General features: G+C 52.5%; 1 protein-coding gene across 3 annotated transcripts in view; it reads right to left on the reverse strand.

Annotated features, from left to right (window-relative positions):
• LOC144113141 (uncharacterized) overlaps positions 1-22,916 on the reverse strand; it is a 167,338-nt gene that overhangs the window by 53,797 nt on the left and 90,625 nt on the right. For 2 of the 3 annotated variants that reach the window (XM_077646052.1, XM_077646054.1), the window contains exon 2: positions 16,413-16,466. In XM_077646052.1, coding sequence (XP_077502178.1) covers positions 16,413-16,466 — 54 coding nt within the window. Of the gene's footprint in view, positions 1-4,785; positions 4,982-16,412; positions 16,467-22,916 lie in introns of those variants that run through there. The other variant, XM_077646053.1, reaches the window with a different exon arrangement.

The raw sequence follows: 22,916 nt of genomic DNA on the forward strand, positions 1-22,916 counted from the left end.
ACCGCGTCGAGACGACCAAGGCGCATTGTAGAGCGACCGACTCGGCTTTTACAGACTAACTACGAGGGCACAAGGTGCGAACATGGACAGCTCACATCCCCCATTTGGGCTCTGGATTGATCTATCGCCGCTAGTCGAGGCTGCGTGCAGCATGGTGTCACAATGCACCAAGGGGCGAGGCAAGGCTTGCGGTCTGAAGACCCTCCTCCCTAGAAAGTGGCCGTGAACATTTCGTGAGAAAACGGATGCCCATCACAGCCACCGAGGAAGGGGGGGGGGGGGGGGGGGGGGGGGGCTCGTTGCGACGGAACGAAATATCACTCGCATTCATCGATGGCAGCACATGCCAGATAAAAAGAAAAGAAAGAACAAAAAAACCTTCTCTCCAGATACAATGTTGCCCAAGGCCCGCCCGTGATGTTTTTCGCGAGTTTCGTCGTCGGAAGCTGCGCGCAGTAATCGCCAGCTCGCCCACCCCTCGCGATTAGCAAGAAAGTGTCGGCGCGACACCCGCACGGCGGCCTTCCAGGGGGGGGGGGTCCTTCTTCCTCCGCGCCACGGATGGCGTGCGTCCTTGGGAGCCGCCGCGCCCTGGACGGCGGGCCGCCGTGCGCGGACAATGTGGCGCGCCGCCCGTCGGAGATGCACTTTCGCCGCCGCATAATGGCGTCCGGAGAGGGAGCGGGCGCGCGCCGCTGGAGCGTTGATGATCACGCAACCGTTAGGCCGCCGCCGGGGGGCCGGCCCCGAACTGCTGCCCCACGGCCGCAGGTGCGCCGTTACACGCGCGCATCCGCACAACCCTCTCGCGCCGCATGATCCACCACCGCCTCCTCTTTCTCGTCTGCGCTTTTCGCGCGAAACGGGGCACCACGTGACACAAAGTTTCAACAGTGCAATGAAGAAGCCTCGGCGCAAGGGCCGGCTGGCGCTGCCCTGAGTAGCATGGCAACGACGTTCGCCTGCTGCGCGGAGGCAGAAGTCTACCAAACCGCGCAAATCGAAACACGTTCCAAAAGAAAACCGCGCTACCTGAAAGTGGGCGACCACCTGCACTACGGCTGCTTTATTACGAAGATTGGCATTCTTACTTCGTAGCTCTCTTCCAGGGGCACCAGAGCGTGACAGACATCCGTTAGGTCCCAGACGGATTCAAGATTAGAGCTGTTTCGACATCCGCAGACAGCTACGGTACTGAGGCCGGATGTATGCAATGACACTGCAGTTACCGTTTGTAAGAAACAAAAAAAAAAAACTCTGCCCGACAATCCTAGAGCGCGAAACAAATCACGCGAGTCCTTGCCCGTGTGTTGCGATTCAAGTGGGTATCCAAAGCGTTGAACTGAAGAGAACTGATAAAGTGTACACACCTGCAGCATTGTTGCTTGTCTGCTGAATCAAGGAGTAATGAATACTTAACGGATCATTATTCACCAGGAACGTAAGCGCATCTACACCCTTGAGTGGCCGAGCAAACGCGTTACCGCAGAAATAAGGCTGGGAATAACGCAAACAGACATTGATGAAATAAATACTTTGTATTGAGAGAGTGCTCACAGGCAGTCGCACGTCAACATTCGCCTTTTTCACGCATTCCTACGCTGCACCGCGGGTAGCCTGCTTCCCTGTGCAGGCGCTACTGCCACTTTTATAATTCCAACGAATGGTGAAAAAACAAAGCCGCAACTCACGCATCGTTTATGTTAACTTCGTGGCATAAACAGAAACTCGAGTAAATCTGCGACCAGCGCATGGGTCTTTCCCATATAACTCGTCTTAAAGAAAAAATCTCTGCGTGCGTTCTGCTGAACGTGCGACATCATTAAATTATCGAAAAAGCTTATGACAAAAACAGTCTTGTTGCCTTCAGCTAGCCAAGCACCTGAGTAAAGGAGTTCTTTTGCATGAAACCCGAGAAGTGCCCCAGAAAAGACAAAAGGAATGGACGCCGACACGCTGTACCAGGGGTCTCGAACACGCGGTCCGCTGGCCCGAAAAACCCCAGCCTTTGCTCCAGAAGCGCCGTGCCAATGTCAGCTTGGTTGCCTTTCCACCCGTACTGCACCATCACACCTTGACTACGGCCGGTTAGTAAACGCGTCTTATTGGAAAACCAGCAAGTAGGCACACTTTGTGGTCAAACAGAGGGGCGGATAATATCGACTAGCCCTAGCTCTGAGTCACCGTTTGACCTTCGATCCGTCGAAGGCAGAAAAAAAGAAACTGGTGGCCACTGGCGACATGAAGAGTGCGCTGTTCCCTCGCGTTTCTTGCTCTCCTATTTTCGAATACTGGCCAACGGGAGACACGTTTACCGATGCGGCCCGCTGGGCGAGGTGAGATTGAGACACCTGGCCTAGAAAGTGTGCAACTAATCTGATGCAGACATAAGCGCCATGCGTTACTTGCATTCACACCACTCTAGGCGACATTCCTGCATGCAGAGAGGCTTCGTCCAAAAGTAAAATATTTCGCGGCGCTTGTTCGATACAGTGGGGGCGGCGTACGTTCGAGTCGAATCGCAACTGGCATCGTGCTCTGCTCCACCGCGTAGATGCCGTCCAAACAGTGCCCACAAAATACCCACCGTGCGGCTCACCAAGCAGTCACGTAGAGCTAGAAGCCACTTACGGTTAATAAAGCACAACACCGAACACGTTGTGGTGATGCGTACTGGACCGAGAAATAAAACTGAACACGCGCTACCGTCCCAACAATAAAAAAAAACCTGGTCTGCTGGGTATCATTCTACACCAAAGGCAGCAGTGCAACAGCGATCATTTTTATTTATTAATTTTTAAGGGATAATTCTACTACTCGTAAATATGCTCATAAGGATGCGCGTATAGTGTTGCACAGCGCCCACACTATAGCCACACATTCTCAGGGTGCCACACGAACGTTGCCCGGTATAAGAGCGTTTTTCTACTCTCCAGACGCCGATTGAAGGCCTCGCCGCTAACGCACTCTAGTGGCCCTGGATCCCACCTATTCCTTTTTTTCCTCGTGTGTGTGCGTTCGCCACCGCGAAATGCATGCCCCGGTGTGAGCAATCTATTTTCGCCTTCTGCGGGGGCAACGGGCCCGCGTCACGTTCGCGCAAAGCCGCGCAAGTTTCATAACGCTGGAAATGCGACAAAACACGTTGCCCAATCAGAAGAGCGTGGTCACGACATTAAAATTCCCCACTTGGCGCCAAGAGTTGTCTCTCCCAAGCAGCCCGCGGGAGCTGCGCGGATTGCGCAAGTGCGCCAGTGCAACGCCTCTCCGCGGCAGCCCAAAGAGCGCGACGCAGTTGGCTCCGCTTTCGGCGCTGCCAGCGGTGCCCAGTGTCTCGGAATCGTGACGTCCCGCGCGAAAAACCGCGCGCAAACTCGCCCTTTTCGCGGGCTCCGGTTTCGGCGAAGGCGCAGATTTCCGAAGGCAAACACGCGCACCTCATTGGGGGCGACATCGCCGCGTTCGCCTCAGTCGGGGAGCGGCGCGTAAACAAAGACCGCTCCGCGGCGTCCGATTCAGCAGGATAGCGCGAAAACAGTGAGACGAAGAAGTCGCACCGGCACGAAGAAGGAGCCAAAGTGCTCGCGCTCGCAGGCGGTGGGGGTTTACGCTACGGAAAGAGGTCGCGTAGCACCGCCGCGGCACGAAGAATGCGAAGGGATAAACAGGCCCGGAGTCATACAGTGATCGGGTTCCTCCTATTCTATGCCTTTGTAATAACCCTGTGGTAACGGGGACGTTGCTCAAGGAAATTAGGATGGAGGAACGAATCCCAAACGCAGTGAATAAGAGCAGCATTACATCGATTCAGCGCAATGTATCAGTTTGCCTGTGAATAATGCTGACCTACAGACGTTGGCAGAAAAAGAAACGCATAAACATGGCGTGGAGGAAAAGCTATCGTCCGTACCATGCAGTGCGACACGGCGCAATACAAGCTCGGTTGAAAAAATAAAGATGCACGAACCGTGTAGGTGGCACGAGTAAACAACGGAGGAAAGTGCCGGCAAGAGAGTTCATGCACTCCGAGTGGAGGAAACGGGGGGCAGGGAGAAAAAAAAAAAAACACCGTCAGCATTAACACAAAGGAGTCATGCGGCGCATGTTCCCGCCACACGGAACTTAATCATGCGGGGCAGGTTGCCGCATCGTCCTCCGCATCTTGATGGCATCGTTAAGGGATGAAGAGCCCAGCAAGGAGCACAGCAGCACATTCCAAGACGGGCGACGTTCTTCATAGGTGAATGGACTTGCACATGCCTGCCCATGGCGGAAGGCGGGCCTAGCTGAGAACTCCGCAGTACGACGATTCTAACTCACGAGGAATTTCACACAGCGCGGTTCATAAGAAATGGATTCGAATTTCGACGGCAAACAACGTTGATGCGGCGCAGGCCGATGTTCGGGTGTTTGGTAAACTGCCATGCGCACCAATCGCGATAAACGCGCAAAGGACTTTTTACGCTTAACTGAGCGAATCAGTTTCACCCGAACGCGCGCGCACACACGTAAAAAATGTGAAGTGGAGAGAAAAAGAGAAAGGCTGATGACTATTCCTGTCTGCCCGAAAATGGAAAGCGCTGACGCCCTTCAAAGAATTCCCCGACGAAGTAAAAGAGCGAAGAAAAAGAACACGCAAGCCAGTTCAGAGTAGCAAGTTCGAGAAGATGGACGAAAGACTGCGGCCTCCGCGTGGCAGTCAGCGCGGCGCCCGGAGAGATGGGCCGCGTGCTCGGGCGACGGAGCGCGCGAGCACGCGGCCGACCCCAGAGGCGCGCCACTCACCATTCCCAGAGTCATCCGTGCAGCGGCGACCCGGTCGGAGCGGCCACGGCGCACACACTAATCCGGCCCAGCGCGCGCCCAGCGTCTTGGCTTGCAGGCGCACGCGAGTCCAGCATGGGTATCCAGCGCGAGGAGCGGCACGCATCGGCCGGACGGCAGCAGCGCGTCCGACCTGCAGGCTGCCCGAGACGCGTCTGTTGGTAAGCGTCTTCGCGCCGGCCCGCCGGAAAAGTGCACGTGCTTCAAGGTCCCGTGACGTCAGTGATTACCTGACTTATGAGGCCCTCCTACTTTCTCCTTGCGTCTTGGCCCCCTCGCCGCTCGACGTGCGCCCCCTCTCCGCGCCTCAATGAAGAAGAGGGCGAGCGGCGGCGGCGGCGGCCATTGAGTGGACCACAGCTGTTGGCCGACCAGGTGCCGCCGCCAAAGGGGCCGTTGGCCGCAGCACCTGCTCGCGGCCCGGCCCTCTTCGGCGGGCTCCGGGCGGGCCGCGAGCTTCCGCGTTGCCCGACGAGGCCTGACGTCAGCGCGGCAGATGAACGCGTAACCAGCGGCGCAAAGGAGCTGCGCCGTTGGATGCACCGTCACTCGGCTAGCGTGGGTGAAGGTCGGTAGCCAATGGGGAAAATACGCGGGGTAGGCGAGGTCGTGCCAATGGCTCACGCAACCTCCGTGAAATAGTAATGATCAAGGCCATCGGCTAAACTTAGCAGTCTGCGGTTGAGCTTGCAGTCAGTGGTTTCTGTTAGAAAAAAAAAAAAGAATTGTCCACGCGGTTATTCCCGATGGAATTATACCGCGCAAAGCCATACGACATTCGTTTAAAGAAGCTGCAACTAGGGCTTTCCTGACAACTTCTGCTGCTCTCATACGCGAACAATGCACCTAAGCGTGTCGCTCAGATGAGAGGAGTAGACAGAAGAGAACGATCGTAGATCGCAGAAGTCGATCGTAACTCGGCAGCCATCTGGAAAACTCGAGCCATAGAGTCCAACGAATATGGGTTTCGTGCTAGGACGGTCATGTATTCCGGGAACGTGATTCATTCATACCACTTTCCACAGTGAAATTACGGCCCGGCAGTCTCCAGATGCACGGCCTGCCCAGCCAGGCAGAGAGGCGGCGCCTTTCTCTGCCGCACTATCCGCGCGGTTCCCGCCCTCCGCGTGGAGACGCGGAGACTATCGCGGTGATGTCAGACCTGACGGGAAAAAAATGCGGCTGCGTGGGCCGCCGGCAGATCGGAAGTGATTCGGGGCCACCTTCGTTACAAGCGGGTGGAACGGCCGACCTGCGAAGCTCCAATGCCGGAAGCTCCAATGTTCATGCCGCGAGCTCGTTCGTAGCGCATTTTTGCGCTAGCGTCGGTACTGACGTTCAAATGCGTAGCTGATTACTAACTAGTAGCTCGATTTACCATTAGGATTTAGGATTAGCGAGCGCGTTTATACGCACGCATCGATGCGAAGGTAGCGCGGATTTTGAAAATAAGCTTTCTGTGCATCAGAAGACGCACTGATGAAATCGCAAGCGCTAGTGAAATATAGCTAACTTCAAACGACGCGGTTAAAATATATGCATACCGAAATTTCGTCTCCTTATGGAATGCATTGGTCTTTTTTTTTTCTTCGAAATCAGTCAACTCCAGAAACCGAAACTAATTAAATGTAAGCTGTAGGAATGTAAGCTGTTAACACGTAGTTCTTTCCTTTGGAAAGACTATCCCAAATAGTTGAAATAACTAGCATTTTGAAGCATATCCCCGGACAGCTTGCAAAACGCTGCAGTGGCTGCGGATAACTTAGTTTCAGTCAAGGTAAAATTGGCTCATTTCAAAAAAAAAAAAAAAATCTCAGTCTCATCGATAATTCCAGAGTTTCATCGCAGAACGTCGCTTCATCTAGTTGCGCCCTTTATTGCGAAACTCTCAAGGAAGCCCGCACCGAACCAGAGGTTATCGTAGGCAGAACCAATTGAAAATAAAAGGGGCCAATGCACAAGAGAAAATCTAAGAAAAACCAATTAGCAGAAGAAAAAAATGGCAAAAATGATGGCCGGGCGAAGGTGGTTTGTAGGGAAGAGAGGCCCCAAAAGGATTAATAATTAAGAGGGAGGAAAAGAAACATTGCTGGATCCAGCGTGCCCAGGAGCTTCCGACGTACTTGTAGGTGGGCGGAAGGAGGGAAAGTGAGGGGATCACTAGGAAGGAAGAAAAGACGAGAAAAGGAAACGAGAAAAAAAAAAAACAGGAGAGAAATGGGCTTTATGAAGCAGAAGGGATATATAAAAAATCCCTGCGCCGAACTGAAATGAGGGTACCTCGTTTAACCCAACCTCACCTGTTACTGAACACGGAACACACAAAACACTCTCCTCACTTCACTAATGCTCTACAACTTCGGATGGCGTGACACAGCCCACTGTCCCAACTGTCCGGAGATCAGGGCAGACTCAGAACAAATCCTCTACTCATGTAACACTGCCAATTCCCCCCCCCCCCCCCCCCCTTCCTGGAGTGCTTGGCTTCGCTCGGGCTCGGCAGATTACCAGCGGTCGCTGGCGAAGCAAGTTCTCTTCTTCAGTGGGCCTTACTTAGTGCTGGCCTAAATAAAGTTTATTTTTCCCTCCCTCTTCGTTTAGGCTGAAATATGCATTCCTGATACTGTAACTAAAATGCCATATCGTTTCATTTCCGCTATCTCATAACAGATTTCGGATAAACCTCTCGCGTGTGTTGATTTGCAGGAGTGCGCTAACTTCTCAAAAAGGGACCGGGCAGGGCGAAGGCAACGACAAGGTACAACTGAGCGCAAACTTCCCACTGAAGTTTATTTTTGCGCTGAGTTGTTTTGCGTAGTTTTTTTCAGCGTGTCTTGTTCAAAAGTTAGCACTGAAAACCAAACATTTTGACAGATTTGCCTGTCTAGTTGGGTTTGAAGACTTCTAATAAACTGCACATCTCCAACCGAAAAAACTAATTGAAACCCAACGTTTCGAAGCCAGGGGTGACTGGGGCAGTAGCTAGCGTCTTTAAGTATGGATCGGAGGTGGGGGGTCAAAAGAACGAAAGCTGTGATGCGAAAGGCGTGCGGGAGAGGGACGATGGGGGTTAAGGCTGTGAGTCACGTTGTCCAACTGTAGGGAGGCGCTCAATGGCGACTTTTTTTCTTTGAGTTGCAGAGCTAATACCCCTGTCACACGGCATTCCTCTAAAGCCTTTCCAGCAAAGGCACCATTTTTCACCAAAGGAGCGAAAGCTTTTGCAAAGGAGCAGCGACGCAGCTACACGGTGCAGCCCAAAGGTGAAACAGTCGTTGAGGCTTAGCACCCGCTGCTGTGCTCGAGGCGGCTGAAGTGAGTGTTTTAAAATTAAAGTGGTGTATTCTGTTCATTCGTCGAGCTCAGGCAATTTTTTATTTAACTGCTTCCTCAAAAGAACTGCAACATCTACACTCATCAGCAACAGCAAGTTTTGTGTATTGCCTTGGCAACACCAGGGGTACTCGTTGTTGCTGCAACACTTTCACTGTCATGAAATCTGGGCATAAAATATAAACACCCGTACAAAAAGCAGACACACTTCTCGTATTTAAAAAAAAAAATGTTTTCAAACATTGTGATCTCAGGTTCTTGAAGGCCGCGCCTTTGGGCTCCAAAGGTCTCTGACGGGCGCCTTCGCCTCCAGGGCCCTTAGCGGCAAAGGCGCAACATTTGTGCCGTGTAGCTGCACACCTTTACGCCTTTGGATATAAGGACCCGATTCTCAAAGGCCTTTGTGGTGCCCGTGTGACAGGGGTATAAGTCCCTGGGCATATACCGGGGGCAGGTTTCCTTTTGTGCGGTTGATGTTGTTCGGGGTGGTTTGGATGCGCCAGAATTCGCGAAGGAGCCTTTTTTCTGTTCCGAGGATGCGGGTGTTGATTCTATGGTCTCAGTCCTCGGAATGTTCGGCTACAGGATTGCGCTCTCTTGCGCAGTTGCGGACGTCGTTTTTATGTTGATGAATTCTTTCTTTGAGATTTTTGGTTTCGCCGATGTAGCTACCCAAAAAACTATTAAAGAAATACCATTCGACTTCAAAAACACAACAACATGCGCCAAGAAATCAACGCACAAAGGCCAACGCCACCACCAAAATACGTCACACTACCTTATGTCGGAGGTGTCAGCGAAACCATCGCCCGAATCCTGAAAAAAAAAAGGGGGTTGTCTCCAGGTTGCGCACAAGCCCACAAACACTGTTGCGCTTTGCCTACCTGTTCCCAAAGACCGGCTGCCGAGAGAAAGAGCCCAAGGCATTGTCTACAACATTCCTTTCGTCGACTGCGACGCAAGCTACATCGGCGAAACCAAACATCTCAAAGAATGAATTCGGCAACATAAAAACGACGTCCGCAACTTCGCAAGAGAGCGCAATCCTGTAGCCAAACATTCCGAAGACTCAGACCACGGAATCAACTTCGACGAAACCAGCAAGACGGACTTGACATTCCGTCTGTTCTCCGCCAGGTAGTAACACGCAGTGACGGAACGCTCCGCGGGTGCTACCTTGGATAATTAGCAACTGGACGACCCACTCCTGTTGAAGTCAACATAGTGCTGTGCTCGTGTTTTTATTGCTACATCATGAACTAACCACGCGCACAACCTGTGCACATTTCTTTTTGTATAACTAATTTGTGTATATTACCTCTCCTCCTATCCTCTCTTCCTGTCCCCTCACCTGTTTCATTTCTCCATTCTTCCTATTATCCTTCACTTCCGTTGCCCCAGCTCAGGGGCTTCAGTATCGATGGCAGATGCCGGCGCTAGCAAAAATCTTTCCTTCCTTTTTTTATTATTATTTAATAGAACCACCACTACTACTACTACTACTACCAGCATCCTCGGAACCGAAACAAATTACCACAAAAGGCTCCTTCTCGAATCCTGGCATATCCAAACCACCCCGAACAACAACAAAGGAAAAAAAAGTCGCCATTGGCCGCCTCCCCCCACCCGCCGCGGTGGCTCGTGGTTAGGGCGCTCGGCTGCTGATCCGGAGTTACCGGGTTCGAACCCGACCGCGGCGGCTGCGTTTTTATGGAGGAGGCAAAACGCTAGGGCGCCCGTGTGCTGTGCGATGTCAGTGCACGTTAAAGATCCCCAGGCGGTCGAAATTATTCCGGAGCCCTCCACTACGGCATATCTTTCTTCCTTTCTTCTTTCACTCCCTCCTTTATCCCATTCCCTTATGGCGCGGTTCAGGTGTCCGCCGATATGTGAGACAGATACTGCGCCATTTCCTCTCCCCCAAAACCAATTATTATTATTATTATTATTATTATTATTATTATTATTATTATTATTACTCCCCCCAGTGGGACAACGTGACTCACAGCCTTAACCCCCTCCTCCCCCATTCCTCTCGCATCACAGCTTTCGTTCTTTTGACCCCCGCCTCTCTTCCATACTTAAAGACGCTAGCTACTGCCCCCAGTCACCCCTGATGGAGGAGCCGAGTCGGCTTCGAAACGTTGCGTTTCAAATTAAAGTTCTTTTGGTTGGAGATGTGCAGTTTATTACAAGTTAGCATACTACTGCGAATCAATATGCAGAACACTAGCCCCTTTTCAAGCCTAACCTGCAGTATTCACTCACCGACGGAGAAGTTCGAGAGACTTTAGTCAGTAGCAGGGGGAGAGTGATTAAAATATGGAAAGGGTTGTCAGATCCGTCTCGCTACCCTGCATGGGCGGAAGGAGGAAAGAAACACACACTGCGCACACACACTGCGCACACACACGCGTGGATTGTACCGCGGCGCACAGCGGAAGCAGTTGAGACAGGCCAGCAAACAAGAAGAATAAAATAAGCAAATGATAGGAACGAACATCAAGCCACAAGAAGCGCGATGAAGATGGCTATGTTCAACCTGATATTTCCGCCACGACAGTGCGTAGAGGGAGGCGCCGGAGCGTCAACAACTGGCATTTTTGGTGGGCTAGTTGGCACATAGTTCGAATATCATAAATGGCTTCGTAAACGAAACTGGGACAAAGTACAGAAAACTGGCCAGACAAACACGGCACAGTCTTCCCAACTTTTGTGCAAACTAGAATCCTGCAAATAAATGTAGCTGGAACAATCTCATGACTGCAACTATTATCACTGAGCGGGCTTTGCAAAATAATGGGTGACCGATGATTTCACTAGAAGCAATGATCGTCGGAGAAATGAAAGTTGGAAATATGAGCAGCGTTTGTCTGACCAATTTATTTTTTGTTTCCCGGCCGGCTTCTTTTGCCAACGTCAGCAAGCAACAGAGGCAGTCCGCAAAACAGAAGCTTCTAACAGCGCATTTTATGGATGGAAACATCTGCATCCCGATACGTTAAGTCATCTAAAAAAAAAAGTTTAATATGTTTGCCTACGTAGCCGGACTTTCTCACTCGGCCAGTTTGATAATTCGCCACAACCCCGAGTCAGCACCCTCTGCCATGGTCTCGGGTGCGGTAGATAGCGCGGGCCGTACTTGAATTTAAGTGCCACTTGGCACGGTTGGCAGTTTTGCTCACAAACCGGTGGGCAGGTTGTGATGACGCCACAAGGTCACGTCACATAGTAGGGCCACCTAGGTTGCTTCTGTGGTGATTATTCGTGGATTGTTTGCTCACGGTCAACGACGCCGACGCTGGCACTTCTGCGACACCGCCTTCATAACGTTAGCGCGTTCAAAGAGGCGCGCCCGAAACAACGTCCGCCGACGGTTACGATGTGAACAGCAAAACCAGTGATGCGTCCCGAAATTCTTGAAAGATGTCCTGAACACCAACCAGGTTTAGCAGTGCAGCCGGCAACAGTGAGTAATGTTACGCAGCTGCGATTCAGTTTAACCCAGCGTTGCAATGGCACCGCAATGCATGCAGTTCTTTCTAAGAGCAAGCGAACAGTGAACTGCCGAGAACAGTGCAAAAGAGCAGTCACCTGTGGAACCTTTGTTTCGTCAGTGGTCGGAGATGACCACCGGTGAGCGAATGAATATTGCACAGAACGCCGCGTTATTGTCCAGTAAGATTGATTTTGTGTCTGTGCCTGATGATGAGCCCATAATTACATTGAATGCGACGATTCGCTGACACAGCTCAGATCGAGGTGTTTCGCAGCGTGGTATCGCAGCCCCGAAGGCGCGCGCGGCCACCCCTGGAGAAGCGGCAGCTGACCTCGACGCCGTGCTCTACAGGCTTGTAAAACCGCTTCGGCAGCAGCAGCCGCAGAGTAACAGGCCAGTCCTTCTCGGAGTCCAGCGGGAGATTAGGGTCAATTCTTCTCGCGTCAGAGACGCAATAGCGCGCTCTGCGGCGGCGGGAGGGCCGGAACAATGGCGAGCCGATCCGCCGCGGGGCCCAGTTGTGCGGGGGATGCGTCGAATGCTATCTGTCACAGTAATGTGCGCCGGCGGCCCTATGCTAACGCAGCATTACGCCTGGTCGAGCTGCGAGATGTCACCGGGCGCGGTGTTTACGATCGGACCACGATGACGGCCGGGGAGCACTTCCTGGGCGCCGTGACGAAGCACGCGAAAGGGGGCCAGCCGCGCTTGAACGGCCGCTGATCAGCGCCGCTTGCGCAAATGAGCGTCCCGCGGGGCCGCCCGGATTTCGCCGCGCGCGCATGGACCACAACGCAGAGGCAGCATGGCGGGCACGCGGGCAAATACCGTTGCCCCGTCGGAATGCCCGGCCGACTTCCGTTGGTGCCAGTCCTGCTAATCACGTGTGCCACCGAGCGGTGTTGGACTCCTCAAGCTGCGTTAGCCATCGGTACAAGGCAGATATTGCCCTCCTCGCCAGGGCAGTGTGTCCCCTCCGGGGAGGCGGGCTTTCGCCATTCGATTCCGGTCATTGTTGTGCCGCTTCCGCTTCGGTACGCGTAGAACGCAGCACCTGCAGTAGCGAACAGCATACATACGCAATTTTCAAAGCATGCTCGGCTCTGTGAATCGTCCCCCTGGGACACAAGCCCATGTGCCACGACAGTTAACGCGCCCGCCATACCCGATATCGATACCCGATCCCGCCGTTGTGCCCTGCTGACAACGAGGGATGCGCTGAAGTAACCGCCCCTCGCCGACAGCGCCGGGGATGCGGCCCTTCCGGCACCACGCTTCCTCCTCGTCGCGCGCAGCGGTTCCGGCGCTGGGCGCGCACTCGGGACTTGCCAGTCATGTTCCGCTCCAAGTCGATGCCGTAGACCGCGGCGGCGGAATTGTATGCTAATTCCGGGCAGGTGTAACGACGGTAAGCACTGTCTCAACGACTGAGAAACTGGGTCGCTTGCGGGCTCAGGAAGGGAGAGCGCGGCCTTTCGCCTTCGGCGCCAGCGGCGCCCAAGCGGATCCGTGCGCGCCCAGCGCCGCCGCAGCGACGCCGCGCGTCACCTTCGCCGCGGGCCTGCCGAGCGTGACGGGCACTCGCGCTGCTTGCGGCGGCACGGGATGAGACTGCGGCGTCACCGGCGGACGGTCTACTTCCAGACGTTGCGAAAACACCGGGAGCTTTGCACCGAAGTACTGTCGGGCCGGAACGTGACGCGAGCGATTTATATGAACCGCTGCGCCGCGCACACCCTGCCGCGTTTGTATACGCCCACCGGACACGCGACCAACTGGCGCGACGCGCGTTTTCGCACGTTAAGCAACTAGTTACGCAACAGACTCGGGTTGCAAACGCGTAAACTGAGTTCCTCTTTTTTGTTGTTTCTAGGCATGGCAACCTGCCATGTGAAGCCGAAGGGCCTTTTTGTTGGGATGTGGGCAGGGTGTGTTGGTAGTTGAACCCCAGCTCGAGCTGAGAGGTACTGTAAACTAGAAGATGGACTGTTTCACGGACACGAAAAGCACATTTCTCTCAATGTTGTGACTGGAACCGGTTCACTGCGCCATCCAGGGTGACGCGGAATAGTATTGCGCAGCGATGAAAAAGCGAAGTCAGAAAAAAAATAGGACGACGACTCGACTTCTATTGAGCTATACCCCCTCACCGTATCTGACGCATTTTGCTTCGCGCGGCTAGAACGTTCCTCAAATGCATCCGACTTTTAATAAAATAAACATCAGAACAGGATTTTTGTTAACTACTAGCGATGCTATCGTAGGACAATGTTAAGAAAACAGCAGTTGGTGACACTGGGCCGGTCTGTGGCCTCCTCTATTACTCCAGTGGCATCACTACAGTGAAAAAAAAAAAAAAAACGAGTTCATAATTTCGTTTCATGATTAGCTTCTTGTTTAGGTAGCAAGAAAAACTTTTACAACGGTCTACTTTTTGTCACGGAGGAATCCTGTTTGGCGGTCCTCAATGTGGGCGGAGCTTCACGGCAGGCTATAGTAGACTTTGGTAATTTCCTTTTTAAGTATTTGAAAAAAACGGAGGGGGGGGGGGGGGTGAAACAATGCGAGTTCCTAGAACCTCAAAACTACACGGAGGTTAAAAAACAAAAAAAAAAACACGCATGCAAGAAGGATGATATGTATACTACTCGAGCTCTGATACAAACAGATTTGTCGCTGCTACGCAGTTCGGCATGCAACTGTTCCCAAGTTACACTCGAGGACGGGCTTAGCATGAAGTATTGGGTTTACTGAATAAAGCTTTGCAGCTAGTTTGTCGCAAGAGTTCACTTCCACACTTGTTCAGCAGTGGGCCGCTCTGGTTCCGCGCTCGAGTGCTGCCAGCAGCCACGTGCGCGCTCCTTTTCATAACAGCAGTTATGACGTAAGGCTCCTGCGAGCAATACAAAGGATTCAAGGGCATTTTCATCTGTTCGGAGAAACGCGCAGACTCCGCCGCCACTGGCAGTTATTCGGCTGCTGTTCTAGTTCCCGATCCAATAGGTTTCGCATTTCGCGACTGGCAGGAGTGTGACTGCGGGGCTGTATTCAGGATCTGCCAGTCGATGTCACATGTAAAGAATGTAGCAGGTATGAGCCGTCTGACCGAAGTATACGACGGCGCAAAAACACAAACGCTGCTGAAATCAGAGAGATGGACACTTGGGCATAATTTAGCGCGCCAAGGGGCTTCGTCTCTGCTTTGAACGTGCAGCTGACCACATACTGCACATGGTGAACATCATATAAGAAGTAAAAACCCAATAATTCGAAAAGTAGGGACATTAGCGCGATGCGATTTTCGCAGAAGTTCACAGAAAGACGCGGGATTACTTTTCAAGAAAGTCCGCCAAAGGATACGTCTGCAAGCAGATTTTCCTGCTTGATATATTCCGAATAAGTGGACTGCGTAAGTGTGTACATTTGTCTAACTCGGAATTATTAATTTAAAACACAATGTAGATTATAATAAATACATGTGTCCCCAATAAAACTGTTCATGCGCAGCTGTGAAGCTATAGTTTCATTTTCCCTTATTGCTGCGCTCCCTGGAACTGCAGGTAGAAAAATGAGCAAGGAAAGTTTTAAAACACTGGTAAATTTATTTCAAGTAATGCGCCAAGAAAAACGTTTACTGAGAAAGACGAGGATGCGCAATGCGATAGAGTTGCTGGCATCGACAGAAAGCTGATTTGTGGCTAGTGCCTCTAAATAAATGCCGCGTAAAGTGCCTACTCTCCATTCTCGCATTTTAACTGAAGAAAAAGTGTGGATTGATCAATGGAAGCCTATTGCCGATAGGTGGTCCCAGCCGCGATTCCTTAAACTCCGCCGTAAGTGGTGGCGACTGTGAGCCTCCTTACGTGACGTCACGGGAGGAGTACTAAGGACAGCCCAATGGCCTCTAGCATTTCGCCTCCATCGAAATGCGACCCCCGAGGTCAGGATTAAAGCACAGCTGAAATCTTTGGGCAGGTGATGACTCTAACGGTAAAGCTGCCACTGGCGGCAGTCAGGTGAAACAAATAAGAGCGACTGCGAATTTCACGGCCCGACGATGGCAATTCGTTCGGACGGAAATCGTTCGCGAGCCGTCTGCGCCTAGACCGGCGGCCCTCTCCAGCCGCAGACCGAACGAATTCGCAGTGTGGGCGGCGAAATTCGCGGCGTGTGAAACGGGCCTAAGCGATGGGGCAACCAAGAGCGCCGTTGGGCGAGGCGCGAGAAGACGCTAGCAGTGCCGCTCGTCGACCCCGCGATCTTCAGCTCAGCACCCGAAATACAGCGCCCAGTCTCAAGAAGGAAAGACTACTCGTATGCATTCGCGGTTGTGTCCCCCAACGCGGGCTCCTAGCAACGAAGGCGATTTATCACTAAACTAATGAGCCGTGTCACAGTATGAAGGTGAAACGCGCGTACTTTGTTGCGCACTATAAACGTGCACCTGACTGCGACCTGTGCCCGACACGGCTGCGCACTGCAGGGCGGCCGTGTGAGCCCCGCGGCGGCAACGCGGCTGCCTCGACCGCCGCATCTGTCGCGCCCTTCTTGGCGGCTGGCCGCGCTGTTTCGCGCGCGGGAGGGTCGCGACCCCTCCCGAAAGGAGACGGGCCCGGGGACCTTTTGGCCTCGGCGACTGCCACGACCCGCCCGTTCGGTGCGTGCGAAGGGCGGCCGGCGCGAACCGCCCTTGTCGTGGCGGCTCGCCCGGCTCGGACCACCGCGGTCGAGGAGAATAGAGGAAGAGGGTATTTACTCTGTTCGGCCACCATTCCTTCGGCATGCAAGGCTCGCTCAAGCCTATTTCCATCTGCAAAGACAAGACAAAGGGAACGCTGGTGAGATGACGCTGCAAGTTGAAAGAAAAGTAAAAAAATAAGACAGCGATAGAAAGAGAAGAGCAGACACAGAGAAATCTCCCTCCCGTGCCCACTTTTGCCACCTTGGACGTTAAGGCGACATGCCACCTGTTCGCCCACACACCTGCGTGCGGCAAGTTTGTGTTCACTGCGTCCCCTGACATGGCATAGCACATACGCCATGCAAGCGAATAGATGCGGAATGTCTCCAATTAAGAGGCTCAACGTGCAATGAACGTCAAGAAGAGCTCTGTGAAATAACATGTGGCTGCTGTTTTACGTTTATTTCTCCTATACCTTTTTTTTTTTTTTTGCTGGAGCCTCGCATTACCTTTTTGTAGGTATACCGATCGTCAATAACAAGACGTGATCAGAAAAACTTCAGTGTGACCGGAATTAAACATACGGCTGCCGTCTCCAGACTTAATTCGGCGGACTCGGCGGAAACATGCGGGAAAACGGTGTGAAAGGGTGGCGGAAAACAACCCCTCCCACCTCCGAGGTGCAGAGGTTCAGTTTACGATGCAGGGAGTGGGGAGGAGGTGTACACCTGGTCAGGCTGCACTCGTCGTCCGGCAGAGGCACTGCACTGGTGGTATATACGATCTAAGCATTCGCCGCCGGAGCCGTTACCAAAGGGACACTTCGCTACGCGTAACTTTGAAGCTAGCCGCCTTGCGGCATATCGCATCACGGTGGGTAAATGGCATGAAAACAATAGTCTCGTTCCGTTGTGGACCCCGCGAGAAGCTTCCCAACACCGCTAATTCATTTTTTTTGTGAATATTATTGTACCACATACACAGTCCTCACAAGGCGATAATCATCATTTTCAGAGATGAAGGTGTTACATGAATGGCTCGCAGCAACTTAGCGTGCCCCGATGCCCTCGCTTCTTACGAGGGAATCATGAGTTATGAAGGAATTAAAGAGAAGCATCATCACATCCACATTATGCTAGCTAGTAAGCCCACATTCAAAGGCCACATCAAAAGATTGTTAGCGAAGCTAAAATTTTAGGAATCGGTACGTCACCGTTCAATTAGCAACAGTTAGCGTTTGGTCCATGTTGTGCAGCTAGTCCTCGCTGTATGAAAGACCAAATCGAGGGCCTCGAGCAAACTCCAAGGCAGTAGACAATTTTTTATACGCAAATACATTTTACCCAACAATTATTTGTCCCGGAAGACTTGTCAGAAAGTGAGACATCATGAATTCTGTTAGACGTTGGCTGGAGAATGCACATTTGTTCCCCCCCTTTTTTTTTTCTTCACACAGCTTCATCACAGTGCCGCCATACAATTTTCCCGGAAAGCGATCTCTACTGAGAGCATGCTGATGCTTAACTTTGTGTTCAAGCTTCATGCTGCAAGAGTACAAGGCGTGCAAACTGTATGTCGAACGAAAATGCGGCACGGGGCGTTGAAGGTTTAACCACAGGATTTCTGCACAAGTCGCGCCACTCGCCGCTTTGTCCGACCGTTCGGCCTCGAATATAGTGTGCCGGCATTTAATATTCAAACTACTTTTTTTTTTCAAACCTATGCAAGCGCACGACAACCTTAGCCGCTTACGTGCCATATAAAACCGAACACAAGAAGTATGTATGTAATGGGCACGGATTCCATCTGTGCTGTTGCATTCTGCTGACAGAGCCTACAGCAAATACGGTTATTATCGGCGAAACCATATTGCGCAAAATTCTTCTTAGCCTTTCAATACTGGCTTTGCTTTACTGCGCATATTAATAATACGGAATTGAAGAAAATGATAATGCAAGACCAAATCATTCCGTAAAATTCTCGCATAGGGCACTTTCAGCGACAAATGCATAAACCCCCAACCCCGACCACCACCTCACAGCCTTCCGGCTTGTTGCGTAACCAAGCGCGTCGCGTGCCCCGGCATCGACGTCACGTAGCGCGGTCACATGCTAATGCCGGTGCGCGATGCCGTGTCGAGTCGGAGCTTATACGATCCATCTGGTCGGCTGACTGATAAGTACGGCTCCCCAGCGTGTTGGCCACGTGAAAGAGGGCTCCTGCGCCACGGCTTTGTGGTGTTGATTTCTAATGCGGTGATGTCAGCGGGAATTCTCGCGGCGAATGTTTGGAAACACGCGCTTACTGTACGAAGCTTACAAGGCGGGCAGCCGATGAACAATGAGTCTTTTTATCCTTCTTGAGAAGCGTATTACTGTTCCGTGAACAGCAACTCAGAGAACTTAATGCATCCTAGCTAATTACCCATGCTTTTGTGATAATCATCCCTGTACCTAATGAGCTGCACCATGGCTGAACGAGAACAAGCTGCTGCGAACAGCTTAGGTTAACGGAGACGCCCAGTTCGCTGACGCGTTGTTTAATCCTAAATTAAGGAACAAAGCAGGCATTGAATGTTACTAACGAAGCACACAAGCATTTTTAAATAATTGCTCTTTTAACCTTGCGAAATGTATCCCGGCGTTCTCGTATGTGCATTAAAACATCCCCTCGGCTCATTGACTCTTGATGCGCCGTTAGCAAAACTAGGACCTTTCATTTCACTTTTTTCGAATAAAAGTTACCAAGCAATGCCACCAACTTGTTTGACCCAAAAGAGACCTGAAACATGCACGGTATATCGGATATGTGGTTAATTGTAGTTGGCTGAACAGCGCGTTCCCACTTTCCTGTTTGTCGCATCAGTTTGTGCGGGCTCTATATGTACGGCAGCTTTCCACAAAATTTCCAGTTACAACCAAGATATATTAAGGAAGCCAACAGCCACCGAAACCAACGTGCATTGGGGAATTTTTAAAATTAATTTGCGGTGTTGATCAATGGGAAAATAATACTATGATTAATCTGTGGCTGCAAGACAGTTAATTATAGATCAGAAGAAAACAAGCCATGCCGCCGATGGTATCCGCACCCACGACCTCCTAATGTCCCGTCCAGTGCTCTAACAACTGAGCTACGGCGACGGCTGCCCAATCTTCTGTTTTCGGGGGTATTTATGTTTGCGTGTAAGCGAACCTTGAGAGTGTTCACCAGCGCCGCTCTCGTCCGTAGCAGGGGACGTTACATCCTGTATTACCGCGAGTGCGACGTGGAACGTCACCGAACGGAGAGGGCGGAAACTGTGCGAGAGCCCTCTTATGCTACCTATGGAATCAAGACAGCCAGAATCGGACCCCCCCCAAATTCTCTTGAAAGTACTGTTCTTGGGCTTGTTCCCCTCCCATCCACCGATACAAGAATTTACCACTGCCCCCCCCCCTCCCCCCACCATGAAAAGGCATCCAGGTTACGTGCCTGTCTCAAGACCCCTTAGTTTTAAGAGCGCTCCGTCGATGACGGCCTGCACCCTCCCCCCCCCCCCCCCTCCCCCCGTTTAAAGCGTTCTACTCCTCGTGCTCGTGTTTGACGATTAAAGGGCTTTTAAATAGGATTCGGAGAGAGGGAGGGATATGACGGCGCCTTGCAGTAGAATAACAGTGGCGTTTAATTCGAATCGACTTAACGTAATTGATCTACTACATCTTCCTTCGAGCGGCAATTTTACGCCTCCTGTCAAAAAGTGTTAATATTCAGCAATCTACTCCCTCGAAAAATAGTTGTCATAGCAATGTAGATCTCCTTTTTCCAAGCGCCGCGACGGCAATCAATCAATCAATCAATCAATCAATCAATCAATCAATCAATCAATCAATCAATCAATCAATCAATCAATCAATCAATCATTTTTAGTGCCGTGGGCCCTCAGTGCCAGCGGAACGGTGGCTCTCGAGCCCTGCCATGGCTGTCAGAGCTCCCATGGCTGCATTTCCCCCTGGGGGCAAATATGCGGTCGGTGCATCCCCCCCCCCCCCCCCCCCCCCCCCCCCGGACGTGCGCCGCGTGCCTGCGTTTTTTTCCGCTTCGCGGATGAGGGTTTTCGCTCTCCGTAGGGCGTGTTTACTTTCGCCGGCGGACGCTCCCTTTTTCTCGCCGCCACCAAAATAGGCCTATCAAGGACGCGTGCAGCCCCGCCAAGGCGCGCATCATTTATGCGCTCGGGCGCGTCGGCAAATCTGGGTGATACACTTTCGTTGCCACCTCGGCTGCCCGTCTCTCACCGTGGGCGCGCCTGGCCCAGTTTGGGCGTCTGCCACGTTCCGCCGAGGCATTCAGGCGCGAAGGGGCGAAATCTTTCTCGGGGAGGAAGAGCCCTTCCTACGCGTCAGCTGAGCGCCTCTTCCTGGTGGGGCGCCAGCTGAGCACTCTGGCGTAATCCGTGCACGAAGCCGGAACCACGGCTGCGACATGATGTCCCCCGCTCTGGAGGAAATCACCCTGCCGCGTTCTTGGACTGTAGCCGCGCCTCTCTGGGCGCTTAAATGTAACGGCTTCTTTGACGGTGCGCTCTGCCCCTTCTGCTCCCCGAGCTGACGATCAGTTTCACTCCGTCGCAATCCTCATCTGGTGGGTCCAGGCGCGTGCCACACGCGCGTTGCCAGCAGGGGCTGAATGCGTCTCAGAAACCGCACGAATAGCGGCGCTCCGGTGAGTGGACGAGGTGGAGTGCACGTGTTTTCACCTCAGTTGAAGCTCGGGCAGCTCAGCTGTTCATCCGATGCATCGCTTATTCCCTCGCGTAACGCGCTTGTCGAGCGCTTCGCAGTCTGCACAGCTGCACATAATACCCCACAATCGAACCATCCCTCGCCCTGTACATGCACAGACAAGAAAACTTAAGCTCCAAAAAGCATTGAGCTTGCGAACGCTGCTGCATTACATGCGCAGGTGCTCCAGGACAGTTACACGTGACCGTGCAGGTCGTCTACAAATGCTAGCTGCTTATCGGACATGTGCAAGGCACATGTTGCTCTGAATTTGGAGAGAACAATTTTCATTGACACGTGCCAGAAAAGAGCTTTTTTTGTCAGCCCCAGCAATGATGAAAGTCCTCGGCAGACCCGGGCCGAGTGCAAAGGTCGCCACTCGTTCATTTCCACCCAAGCAACAGCCGCCGCGGCAGGGAGTCGTTGTTTGGGGGCTGACGGCATGCGCGGAGGGAATCGGCGATGAGCCTTCGCCACATCTGCCGGGCCCAGCGTCCGGCAATCGTTTCAGGGGGCTCGGCGTCCGCTGTCTCAAAGCAGGAAGACGTGGCTGCACGGCGGGCGACCACTGGTCGTCAAGAAGCGCACCGGCTCCGCGGGCGTTCTGCTTCCTTCGCTCCCCTTGGGCGGCTGGGCCAGCCTCACCGAAAGCACGCCTTCTGAGACAGTCGTTCCCCTGGGTGGCCATCGGCCACGTCTCGCAGACCGCTGCTTTCCAAACCCTCGAGGCAGGAAGACCTATCCCCGCTTGGGCGGCCGTCATTTGTAGCAAATGCTCACGCATACCTTCAGCACCGCACTTTCTGTCCGATACCCGTACACTGTTTGAACACCAGCTTCTAAAATGGGGTATCCCGTAACCTCAGCGCCCCGCCGAGGTGGGAATAGAGAGAAACGACGTTTTTCCTCCAGGAACAGATGCAACGAAACTGTCGCGTTGTTTTCATTCCCTCTTCATCTTTTGTCCATCGTTCGCACCGCTATCATCTGTTTCGTCATGCAGTCTACAGTCTTCTATTGTTCGTTCTTTTTTTAACAGGAAGGGAGCGCGCCTTGACGAGCGCATCTCAAGGAAAGGAAAAGAGAAGGAATATCGGACGGGAGCGAGTTTCGAGTCCGACGACGACGTCACCAATGGAGTGCGTCGCTGGTGACGCCCACAGCCGGCCTCATTATTCTATAGTGCGGCATGCAAACACTATATATAGTCAGATAGAATTCAAGAGCGAAGCGGCAAATGCCCCCCCAAGCCAATGATGTCGACTGATTCTCATGACGTCGTGCTTAAACCCCCTTGCGTGGCATTGCAGGGGGCTGGCAGGTGCCGGGGGATTAATACCACTTCCACACGGGCACTTTCTAAGGCTCATGAGTCGAAAGCCTTCGAGACTGCTCAGTCTCTACCGAGTTCGTGCCACTGCTATACAAGGCAAACTCGATCCCCGCCGAGAGGTTCCATCTTCTCGCGCCAAGGTGGGGCACCACCGTCGCCGCTAATAATTTCGCATGCATGTCAGCAAACAACCAGGTTTAACCTTTTTGAAGTTTTACATTTTTCAGAGATGACACTGGTCTGATATTGTTTCTCAGCGCGTTGCTTGTCTTGCATTTCATGTCCGCGCGATTGCAGGCGGCAGGAGCCGCACGCCATTCGCGAGAGAACAGCATGCGTAGCATTGCATCCACACATCACAGACAGTTCAGGACGGTATAAGCGGTTAGTGTCTTCAACGCAGGAAGAGCGCTACGGCTACGAGAAGGCAAAAAAAAAAAGCATTCCTAACGTGCCCTCGTTCTATGTGCCTCTTATGGCCGA

The sequence above is a fragment of the Amblyomma americanum genome, chromosome 1, assembly GCF_052857255.1.
Source record: "Amblyomma americanum isolate KBUSLIRL-KWMA chromosome 1, ASM5285725v1, whole genome shotgun sequence".
NCBI classification, from domain to species: domain Eukaryota; kingdom Metazoa; phylum Arthropoda; class Arachnida; order Ixodida; family Ixodidae; genus Amblyomma; species Amblyomma americanum.